The 11507-nt window shown below is 36.8% G+C and overlaps 4 protein-coding genes across 5 annotated transcripts; 3 read left to right on the top strand and 1 right to left on the bottom strand.

Moving 5' to 3' along the window:
• Positions 1 to 121: 121 nt before the first annotated feature.
• On the top strand, positions 122 to 2630 carry LOC130703644 (bestrophin-2-like). Its single transcript, XM_057525083.2, has 11 exons — positions 122 to 552; positions 637 to 732; positions 809 to 847; positions 910 to 1017; positions 1078 to 1136; positions 1201 to 1355; positions 1420 to 1497; positions 1561 to 1716; positions 1799 to 1879; positions 1947 to 2107; positions 2173 to 2630. The coding sequence occupies exons 1-11, from the start codon at positions 368 to 370 to the stop codon at positions 2471 to 2473; spliced, it is 1419 nt and encodes a 472-aa protein (XP_057381066.1). The 5' UTR covers positions 122 to 367; the 3' UTR covers positions 2474 to 2630.
• A 360-nt stretch (positions 2631 to 2990) lies between these two features.
• LOC130703659 (pachytene checkpoint protein 2 homolog) lies at positions 2991 to 4758 on the top strand. Its single transcript, XM_057525098.2, has 7 exons — positions 2991 to 3150; positions 3213 to 3372; positions 3433 to 3843; positions 3913 to 4106; positions 4172 to 4325; positions 4381 to 4490; positions 4550 to 4758. The coding sequence occupies exons 1-7, from the start codon at positions 3092 to 3094 to the stop codon at positions 4716 to 4718; spliced, it is 1257 nt and encodes a 418-aa protein (XP_057381081.1). The 5' UTR covers positions 2991 to 3091; the 3' UTR covers positions 4719 to 4758.
• A 2545-nt stretch (positions 4759 to 7303) lies between these two features.
• LOC130704137 (RNA polymerase II subunit A C-terminal domain phosphatase SSU72-like) lies at positions 7304 to 8402 on the top strand. Of its 2 annotated transcripts, none has more exons than XM_059496070.1 (5): positions 7304 to 7465; positions 7599 to 7742; positions 7808 to 7947; positions 8021 to 8136; positions 8183 to 8402. In XM_059496070.1, exons 1-5 carry the CDS (start codon positions 7389 to 7391, stop codon positions 8216 to 8218), a joined length of 513 nt encoding a protein of 170 aa, XP_059352053.1. In that variant the 5' UTR covers positions 7304 to 7388; the 3' UTR covers positions 8219 to 8402. The 2 variants fall into 2 exon arrangements, with proteins under 2 accessions (XP_059352053.1, XP_057381597.1); XM_057525614.2 differs by having other exon boundaries at positions 8197 to 8402.
• On the bottom strand, positions 8328 to 10953 carry LOC130703437 (large subunit GTPase 1 homolog). The gene is made up of 8 exons (XM_057524936.2): positions 10756 to 10953; positions 10570 to 10692; positions 10206 to 10508; positions 9371 to 10129; positions 9036 to 9303; positions 8746 to 8957; positions 8551 to 8687; positions 8328 to 8476 (listed from the first exon to the last, which is right to left on the bottom strand). The coding sequence occupies exons 1-8, from the start codon at positions 10870 to 10872 to the stop codon at positions 8371 to 8373; spliced, it is 2025 nt and encodes a 674-aa protein (XP_057380919.1). The 5' UTR covers positions 10873 to 10953; the 3' UTR covers positions 8328 to 8370.
• Positions 10954 to 11507: the final 554 nt, after the last annotated feature.

Genomic DNA, 11507 nt, shown 5'->3' on the forward strand with positions numbered 1-11507 from the left:
TGATGCTTTCGCAGATGTTTGCATCCTAATCATTTTTCGCATTTCAGCTTCACGTTTTCAAAATGCACTAGCGGTAAGGAAAAAGTTCTACAACATTAAATGGAATATGTTTTCACCCTATGTACTTTCTGACAGGAGCAGAACGTTCGACCGCAAAAGGACAGAACAACGAAGACCATTAAATACATGTGGTGACGAAATAGAAACCACATGTCTTTAAAATTTATCTGCCTCGTTACCCGCGTTGCAGGTTGCACTGTATGACGTGTTCACGGAAACTCGGTATTTTTGCCTCAATTGAGAGAGTTAGACGAATTTGTCCACTTGTCGTGCCAGTTTAAGGCTGAAGTCCTTGTTACGGTATAGTATGAAGGTATTTGGCTCTCAGAGTAAAAATTGTGGCATTTTCGATTGTTTTAAATCCGTGTTTCCACTGTTCAAATGGCGGAGTTCTCTCTACAAATTGTGCTATAAAGAACTCATTCTCCTACTCATTCCATACCTGACCTTGACTGTCGTATACCGATGTGCCCTCAACGAAGATGAAAAGAGGTAACTTTTGTCTGTGTGTAACGATAATGATAATGATATTCGTACCCTTGTCTCCTACTAAAATAAGTAATCTTTTAAACATAGACTGTTTGAAGAGCTGGTCCGTTATTTCGAGCGATATTTGGAAATGATATCTCTTCCATTCATCTTGGGATTTTATGTTGCAACTGTCGCAGCCAGGTATTTCTGTTAATGTTTGATAAAGTTTGGAAGCTGTTTATTGGTGATGTAGTTCTACATTTATTATTACGAACAGATGGTGGCAGCAATATATGGCCTTGCCTTGGCCTGATCGGTATCACAGCTTACGCATATGTTATTAATCAATCTTATTATTAATTGGTTTTACTTTTAAAGATTGATTTTGACCGTTGCTGCCTATATTGGGGGTACGGATTCGGAATCCCGAAAGTTGAAGAAAACTTTAGTTCGTCATTGTAATCTAATGGCTGTTTTGCTGATACGGTACTAGTATTTCTGAACATGCTTCTACCTTCTTATTATACATGTTCTTTTCGTTGCTAGTTCTCTGTCGACTAGTGCCAGTAACCGTAAGAAAACCTTGGAGGACGCCGTCAAATCAGGTTTGTGTTTTTGTTGTGAATAATACGTCTGAGTAAAACGGTAAAGCATTTTGTGACAATGTAGGCTTTATGACGAAGACGGAAATGAGATGTTACGAATCAATTGAATCGGATGTGAGTTTGTATTGGTTACCCGGCCTGTGGTTCGCTCAGAATTTGCAAGAAGCGTTTATGAAAGGCCATATCAAGGATACGTACGCCGTTAACCTTATTATGGAGGTATATCGATTTTTTTCGTTGCATTTTTTCCGCCAGAGGTTTATGTTTGCATGACTATATACAGGAATTGTTAGATTTTCGTGGGAAATGTGGTACTTTATGGACTTATTCTTGGATCAGTATTCCACTTATTTACACGCAGGTACGCTAGCGCAAAAATTATTTTCATAAGGAATTGATCATCAGTTAACAGTCTAAGAAATAGGTTGTGACTTTGGCTGTGTATTCTTTTTTCTTTGCCTGCATCATGGGTCATCAGCGTATTGTCGAGCATACGTCTCCCGAGGATGGTCTCACGGCAGACCTCTACTATGGGTTTTCTCTAGTACTAAAGTTTTTTTTCTATATGGGATTACTTAAGGTACCGTTTCTCTTGCTATGCTGTTGAACATACTTAGAAACGTCGTTTTCGTTGTTCTGATTTCCATTTTCTTTTATTATAGCTGGCTGAACAAATGATATGTCCCTATGGTGATGGTGACGAACATTTCGATGTAGACTTTCTATTAAACCGTCATGCTCAGGTACGTGTTATTAATAAGCCGAAGTACTACTGAGATTTTTCTGATTAAAGAAGAATAATGTATGTAGGTCATACAATTAGGTACAGATACGTTATCGGAACAATGTCCTTCAGCCTCCCACGAGCTCCTGAATCAGGAAGAATACAGTCTCCAGGAAGAGGATCCAGATGCCGATAAGGGTCTGAAAAATAAACGCACCGACTGTCCATATGGTTCAACTGCAACGAGGCACTAAGTTTTATTCGTTCATGCTATACTAGTTGAAAACTTAATCAAATAAATTCATCAAACAGGAAGTTCAGCGCCTTAAAAAACTTACGGCGTACTGCGAGAGTGTCACTCCTTAACGGAACCGCTGCGGTTCCGTTTTTCATCAACAGTGACGCAACTTTACGGAGTGTTCAACAACATGAACATGATAACCCACCACATTCATTTAGCGAAATCTCTACAACGTTCAAGATGCCTATACAAAATGGTGCGGAACAAGGATTTGCAAGATACTGGAAAAACCCAACCGGTATGTGTAAAATATCTCCGAAACGTACACATGCAGAAACCAGTGACATTACGCAGTCATCCGTACATTTATAGCGTCTATCTTGCATCGTCGATGCTTAAATCTTAAAGTTTCTTGGGTTTTTCTTTCTCTGCTCCCTTTTCAAATAGCGTTTATAAAAACCTATAGATTGTCTGTCACTCTTTTTTGGTTTCGTAGTTTTACGATTCAAACTTTCTTATTGGGAAATATCGAAATGATGCACCAAGAAAGCAATGCAGGTCAAATTTATTTTGTTTTTGTTTCTTTTAATAATATCTAACTGATCATCGAAGGCGATGACATTGCTATTGAAGTTTGGTGATAGCAAACAACTGAACAATAACAACAAAAAACATTTAAGTATAAGTGTACAAGTAATTAATTAGTAAGTACAATTACAAGCTACAGTATACAAGTAGGCCTACTGCAAACAATTACATTCTGGTACAACTGGCACAGCACAAGTACACGACGAAAAGAAGAAAGCAAAAGCTGGCAAAACTGCGACAGCCGAAGGAATAAGGAACAATTTATAAAAGATTTGGCAATGCCGTCCGGTTAGCGGTAGAAAACCCAAACTGCAAGGCTAACAACATTTTCGAATTGAGACAGGTGCTTCTGCTGTACTGAAGCCATTCTTATACTTAGAAGTACAAATTTAAAAAAAAGGAATGAAGGGCAATCAGAGTCAGAAGGTTATTAATGTTGAAGTACTCAAAAAGCAAACCAGGTAGTTATACTCATACTTATGCATGTTGCACTACCTTTACTGAACTAATTTTCCACCTGCAGTCGATTAACACGAAAAGAGCTGAATCCTTATTTGAAGGAATACGTGGAGAAATATGGAACTAAAGACTACCGTGGAGAAGCCAACGAAATAAGTATTTTGTGCGCAAATGTAGAATCAATAACTTTTCACGATGACACAAACATGGAAGGTATAATATCTGTAAGTAATATTGTATCATCATTTGTAAGACAGCTATCAAATCTAAAATTTTTCTTAAAGCTATGTAATGGGACCGTTGAACATCAGTATCATATATTCACCATAGAAGACAGTGGGCCTGAGTTGCAGGAACTTGATGACAAAGAGGATGAAGTACCAGCAGCCACACACTGGCAACTTCCTTCATCAGAGTTCCACGGACTATGGGAAACATTGATATATGACAACAATATTAAAATGCAGCTGTTGAATTTTATACAGACTACCATGCTGTTTTCAGATTGTGGAGTGAATAGTAACATCATAAGCTGGAATAGGGTTGTACTCCTTCATGGCCCTCCTGGAACCGGAAAAACATCTCTCTGTAGAGCCCTTGCTCATAAAATGGCTATTCGCCTAAGTCATAGATATTCAAATTCTCAGCTGGTTGAAATCAATAGCCACAGTCTCTTCTCCAAGTGGTTTTCAGAGGCAAGCTATTCTACTGTAAATTTAATGGTTTGTCTAATTCCTGCTGTAACCTGTGATTTTTACAATTAGAGTGGAAAACTCGTGATGAAAATGTTTGCCAGAATTCAAGAGCTAATTGAAGACCCAGATTGCTTAGTGACAGTACTCATTGACGAAGTTGAAAGTTTGGCACGAGCTCGCCAATCAGCAAGCAGTAATAACGAACCATCTGATAGTGTCCGAGTAGTCAACGCCCTATTGACACAAATTGATCAAATTAAACGGTACTGGTATAGTAATTACGTTAGGCAAGTGCATTTGTAAAGCGTAATACGATCTTCGCTTATAGGTTTCCCAATGTGCTAATACTCTCAACATCCAACATATCGGGGACAATAGATTTAGCCTTTGTTGATCGAGCAGATATTAAACAGTTTATCGGACTTCCAACTCCTCGTGCAATATATGCAATATATTATTCTTGCCTTCAAGAATTATTTAGGGTGAGTGTTTATAAGTCTGATGGCAACAACATTTATTGGAAAACATTTTTCTTAGACAGGAATATTAAAAACTATTGGCAACCTGCAAACGATCCAAGAGCTGGAGGTGGCAGGATTTAACCAAGAAGCGGATATCCACACCATGAAATTATGGAATCTGTCGAGGTAATATTTCTTTTTAAAACTGTGCACGATATTCGTAAAATGTGATAATGAATCTGAAGGCTGAGCCAAGGTCTAAGCGGTCGAACTTTGCGGAAAATACCCTTCCTTGCTTGCTCCATCTTTACTAGTTTTCATGAGACAGTCAACACATTACCACTATTTCTGGACGCCATGGAGTATACCGTTCAAAAACAGTTCGATGACCGAAATGTTATGCCGCAATCGTGATCTACATCAATGACTTGTGCGTGGTTTTATGCATTGAATAAAAAAGTTAATTTTTTTTTGCATCAACTAAGTGATCCATTCTTGATCGCCAAGTATTCATAAATGAAATTAGTCGAATGTTTCGTAACAACATAGAAGCCAGCGTTCGTTAATGGCGATAATGAGTTATCCAATAAACGTAACAAATTACGGCACAACGGAAATGGAAAGCACAAAAACCCTTATAACGCCCTTAAAAAGCCCTCCACCAAAAAACGAAATGAGCTAGATTTTTAGCCTGACTATGAAGTATACTCATGCGTCAAGCGCCTTCCCACTTTTTCATTTTTGGCAAAAATCTAACTTTAGCTAAAATTGTATGAATCTTATTCAAGATTTAACGGGGATCATGAAAATCGGCTTCATTGATGCATGGGATCATTAGTTTTCGCGTTATTAGGATTCGCATCGAAACCTATTTTTACGATATTTCTGTTAATAGATGGCGTTCGCGACGGTAAACAAACTAAAATCATTTTAATTGCGATTTATTCAGAAACTACACCACTAAGGGAAAAACTAATGCTATTTTCTGAATCAGCGTTAAACGCTGATTATTTTTGGTAAGTTTCATTCAATTCCATGAAATTTCATATTTTGCGCGATTTTGACAAAAGTGAGAAGGCTATAGCCTTCCCACTTTTTCATTTTTGGCAAAAATCTAACTTTAGCTAAAAATGTATGAAACTTATTCAAGATTTAACGGGGATCACGAAAATCAGCTTCATTGTTGCATGGGATCATTAGTTTTCGCGTTATTCAGATTCGCATCGAAACCTATTTTTACGATATTTCTGTTAATAGATGGCGTTCGCGACGGTAAACAAACTAAAATCATTTTAATTGCGATTTATTCAGAAACTACACCACTAAGGGAAAAACTAATGCTATTTTCTGAATCAGCATTAAACGCTGATTATTTTTGGTAAGTTTCATTCAATTCCATGAAATTTCATATTTTGCCGATTTTGACAAAAGTGAGAAGGCTATAGCCTTCCCACTTTTTCATTTTTGGCAAAATTGTATGAAACTTATTCAAGATTTAACGGGGATCACGAAAATCAGCTTCATTGTTGCATGGGATCGTTTTCGTTATTCAGATTCGCATAACTTTAGCTAAAATTGTATGAATCTTATTCAAGATTTAACGGGGATCATGAAAATCGGCTTCATTGATGCATGGTATCATTAGTTTTCGCGTTATTAGGATTCGCATTGAAACCTATTTTTACGATATTTCTGTTAATAGATGGAGTTCGCGACGGTAAATAAACTATAATCATTTTAATTGCGATTTATTCAGAAACTACACCACTAAGGGAAAAACTAATGCTATTTTCTGAATCAGCGTTAAACGCTGATTATTTTTGGTAAGTTTCCTTCAATTCCATGAAATTTCATATTTTGCGCGATTTTGACAAAAGTGAGAAGGCTATTGCCTTCCCACTTTTTCATTTTTGGCAAAAATCTAACTTTAGCTAAAAATGTATGAAACTTATTCAAGATTTAACGGGGATCACGAAAATCAGCTTCATTGTTGCATGGGACGAATAGTTTTTGCGTTATTCAGATTCGAAGACCGAATATTTAAGGCAATGCTAGCGCGATGTAGCACAAGTATTCGGTGCGTTTCGAAAACGGTTGATTTCATGAAAAAATACAATGTTCTCGGAATCAGCACTTAATTTTGAGTATATTCTGTTATACTCAACCAATTCGAATGAGTGTCAGTTTTTTAAATTCAAAATTTTAAGCCCAACAGATTATTAAGCCCGACAGAATAATAAGCCCGACTTTTCTTTATTCATGACATCGCTGTGCTGCCCTCTAGTGATAACGACGACTAAAGAAGAACTAGGACTCAGTTTTTTAAAGTCAAAATTTTAAGCCCGACAGAATAAGCCCAACAGAATAGGCCCGACTGCATTGCATGAAAAACTAGCGCGCCAGCACGTGACACCACTAGCGCGATGCAGCACAGTCAAAATTAAAAATGCTGGAAAAATCGGGCTTATTTTGTCGGGCTTATTTTTTAAATCAACAATTTAATGAAAAAAGTATTCCAGTTGGAATTCTACAATAAATATACTTATAACTAAACGCTGATTTCAGGAAAATTATTCGTTTTCTCATCAAAGCAGCAGTTTTTTAATATATTGAGTATTGAGATGAAGCACTATTGCGCTAAACTTTACTAGCGCGCCAAAATTTTTACCGTTTTTGTCGTCAATTTTAAACAGTTCTAATCTGAGATTTTTAAATAAACATAAAAAACATTTAAAAAAAACAAAGTTGGTTGCTAAGAGCATTTTCTTTTCGTTTTTCTTTTAACGGAAAGTTTGACAAGAAAACAAATCACTTAATGAATTTTAACGTTCAATTTTGATTATGCCGTGTGCTTTCTGTTGAATTTTATTCTTTTTTTTTAGTCCTTGAAGGCTAACAAAATTGATTTAGAAATATAAAAATAGTAAAATACCACAGGTAACTTGAAAAACAGTATGTCTTCTAGCAGACTTAAATGTAACAACAGTTAAGGCATTGTTTTACAGAGATGTTGACTGCATTTATGCATCGTCTGCTACATCTTTTTCCACTATTCCTTACGGGTTATAAACCCTATCTACAAAGATGCCACAACCGTTAAAATTAGCTGTTATTTGTTCAAGCAACATGAATCGTAGTATGGAAGCACATAATTTCTTAAGGTATAATTGTTTGTGAATTCCGTGTTGCACATGTACAAGTGCAAAACGTACAATGCTCTCCCCTACATTTTACTAAAATTTTTTTTGTTAACGTATTCCATTCTCTGAAACTCCCTTTATATTACCTTTTTAGCAAAAAAGGATATAGAGTCCAATCGTTTGGAACAGGAGATAAGGTGAAGTTGCCAGGAGCAGCTCCAGACAGACCTAATGTATATGAATTCGGGACACCTTATGATGACATCTATCAGGATCTATTACAAAAAGACAGAGAGCTGTATTACAAAATTAGATTCAAAAAATGAAAGTAAGTTACCATTTTAAGTTACATTTTGCTTGTAGGTATACACGAAACGGACTTCTTCATATGTTGGACCGAAATAGGAGAATTAAACCTCATCCCGAAAGGTTTCAGACCACTTCTGAACAGTTTAATCTTATACTTACTTGTGAAGAACGAGTATATGATCAAGTGATTGAAAGTAATAATCATTGTGTATTGTTTCCCACCGTACCATACATAACATTTTCTCTATTTCAAAACAACAAAGAAAGGCCTTGAAGGAAGAGATAGTCAAACTACCCCTGTCCATGTAGTTAACATAGAAATTCAAGACAACCATGAAGAAGCAACAATTGGTGCATTTCTAATGTGTGAGCTTGTATCAATGGTAATTCATTTTAAGGTAACTTAGTTAGCTTTGACAATTTCAACAGCTTTTTATATTTAGATGGCCAATAGTGATGACCTAGACAATGATATAGATGAACTGCTGCAAGATTTTGAAGCAAAATGTCAACGCCCAGTACTGCATTGTCTTCTTTTCTACTAGTTCGCATTTCCAATATTATATACAGAAACCACATGACCATCAAATTGTATTTCCAGTAATTGATACACAAGCTCACTGATCCAAGTGAGCATACACTCTCCGAAGCTTTTCGCGCTTATGCTTCTTGTTGTGCTTCTTCCAAGGTTTATCACCAAGCTCATTCAGGTTACTGCATGAACTAATAAAAATAAATTAAACAAACAAAATGTAAGTCTTTATAATAAAAATGTACTTTGTACTAATAGTACCTACCCAGGAAAATTCAAGTTTGCGGTAACTCCTTTTGTATGAGTTTCACCTGGGGTAGATGCGCGACCTTTACTGTGTGCGGTCGATAGAGATTGGCTAAAAAATGCCTGGTCAATTGACTGGGAATTGTTGTAATTAGTCTGTTAACATGCAATAGAATTAGATACGATTCATAATTGTTAAACGTATTCGAAGTACCTTGGTAACTCTCAACTGGAAGGGTGTTGGAGTTGCAGTTGGTTTAAGCGGTCTGCTTCTATTAGCTCGAGTAAATTCTTGAAATTCACTTGCGTCTGTTTCTGGAGGTGGATTGCAATAGAGCAATTTACCCTGAACGAAATCTTTCAGAATATATCGCGACGCACGTGGATTATCTGGTAAGCCTCGCGCCGTCATAAAGCCTCTCATAACTATAACGATAAATATTGTTAGAATGTTCTCTTTCTCGAAAAAAAAACAACAGAATTTGAACGCTGTTAGAATATTACATCCGTAGGCATTAAGTAACTCCTCGGAAGTTGGGGATCGGTTTGCGTCTTCCCCTTCACTGGGTTTTGGAATGAAGATGCCATAGGTTGATTCCAGAATGGAGCGAGGGATAAGAGAAGCGATCAAGTTTACTGGTCCAACATGATCTCGCATTTGGTCGATAGGAAGAATGCCCCAAATGACCATTTCGTGTTTAGTTGAAACAAAACTAGGCATTACTAATCCAGGACAATCGCAGAGAATCAAATCGTCATCTATATTTATGGTCTGGAAGAGAAAAGAAGAAATAAATATTTGTAATTTTTAGTTCGTATACGTATCGGTCGAATCTGACCTGAAAATGTTTAGTTTTCCCGGGAGTAGCCGAGACGGACACTTTCTTGTACGTGAGTAAAGAGTTGATGGTGGAACTCTTGCCGACATTAGGGTATCCCACAAGTCCAACAACTGATCGCCCTTCTTGAACTTTTCTTCCTTTGTGAATGTTCTTGAACAGTTCCACGAGCTCCGCCCCAGAGAGTAATCGAGTACTGTTTTTAGTTGGACTGCCTATTTTGAGTGGATCACTTTGATCTTTTATTGGCAAGCTATTTTTAGTATCTTTCGCCTGCTCCACTGATGTCGATATTTTCTTCTCAGTTATTTGTTGGTTAGTATCAGGTTTGTTTTTTACAGCAGAGCATTTTTCATCCTGCTTATCATTTTGGTTTCCATCTTCGCACACATTCGTATCCTCTTCATGTGCGTCTTCCTCTTCGATTTCCTCTTCCTCTTCGTTTTCCTCTTCGTCTTCATTTTCATACTCACCTTCACCTTCTATTTCTTCTTCAGTTATTTCTTCTTCTTCTTCCAACAGTTTTAATTTGCGTAACTGGTTGTTTTGATTCTCTTCTAATGCCGAGAAAAAAGCCACGGGTAAATTAATGCTATCAAAGTATTCGGCCCAGAGCTGACGCTGTTTTTCACTCAAAAAATCGGCCTTATTAATTAAAATCAAATTCATTTTTTCTTGACTGGTTTCCACCACATATCGTTCTAGATCCTCACAACGGAACAACATGGGATTTCGAGCATCAACAATCTGGACAACCACCTAAACATAGAAATACGAATGAATTAATAGGTTTTAGTCACACAATAATTCAACACGAAAATGATTATAAACATACATCGCTTCGCTCAATCACACGCCACAATTGCCTCCAAAAATCCAAATTTTTCTCATAAGGTGTTAGGGTCACACCCTCGATTTCCTGCAATTCTGAAAGACCCTTTCTCCATGCCAGAAAAGCTTCTCTTTCAAGTTGTTGTAGTTCCTCCCCACTAGTTGTTCTGTCCCACAATGGTCGTCTTGGTATTTTAAGGTTAGCTGCATTCTGCGCTTGGGCAAGCTTAACCTTAGATTTCTCCTCTGCACTTAGCAAGCCATATGTTGCTTGTGTTTTGGCAAATGTAACATTAAGTTTCTCTGCCTAAAAATGCACGACAGCTTTCATTAACCTTATTTTGTTAATACAATTAAGTTTTACTAACTGCAAACTCAGTTCCAGCTAGTTCTGCTGTTGCCAGAAATTCATCTAATTGGCTTTGCTCTGTCACAGACTGCAAATTCAGACGACCCCAGTCATACCCATCATCAAGTTCTGATGTATGTAACTGAAGAGAAAGAGAATATCTATTAGTGTAATACACAAGCAAATATGTATGTTTTCTCATTACCATAGTTGGATCGCCTTTACGACTTTTGCCTTTTCCTTTGCCAAAGCGATCCTTAATGATTGCTCTTCCAAGTTGAATGCCTTTTTTCCCACCCAGTGGACTTGTTTTCTTGCCCATGTTTTGTGAGAACTTATAGCTTTTTTTACAAAACTTTTAAAAAACAAAAGTCTCTATTACACAAACATTAACAAGAAATTTTTATAATTATGCGCACGCGAGGTATACAGCAGACGGCGTAATGACATAAAAGGTCTAGAGAGTCATCTAGTGTTGCCATTTCAGACCACGTAGTAATGGAAAAAGTTCAAAAGCGAAAGAATACGAAGACATTTCGAACGAGGAAAATATATACTGGCAAGCAGATCTCAAGGCAAACAAGAAAATTACACATAAATAGTTTATTGTGGGGGCTGTTAACGACCCGTTTATACGTTGCTTGTTGATAAAATTTTAAGAGTAACAATAGTTAGGTAAAAATAAAATAGCAAGGTAAAAAGCATAGCTAATTTACAACTTGCATGTGTTTGTAGAGTTGTTTAAGGTGCCATTCGTGCAGGACTGTCCTGACATTACAGCTTACACATTTCTTTACTACTAGCCGAAAGATGTACTGCTATGGAAGCAGACACAAATATTTGAATATAATCCGGTGCAATATTGATCACATCTCATATAGTTTTCGTTAATTGTAAGAAATATGACAAATATGAGTTTTTTTCATCTTCATTTTACTCCCACTCAAAATAACTTCT

This window comes from Daphnia carinata, chromosome 7, assembly GCF_022539665.2.
Source record: "Daphnia carinata strain CSIRO-1 chromosome 7, CSIRO_AGI_Dcar_HiC_V3, whole genome shotgun sequence".
Classification (NCBI taxonomy): Eukaryota; Metazoa; Arthropoda; class Branchiopoda; order Diplostraca; family Daphniidae; genus Daphnia; species Daphnia carinata.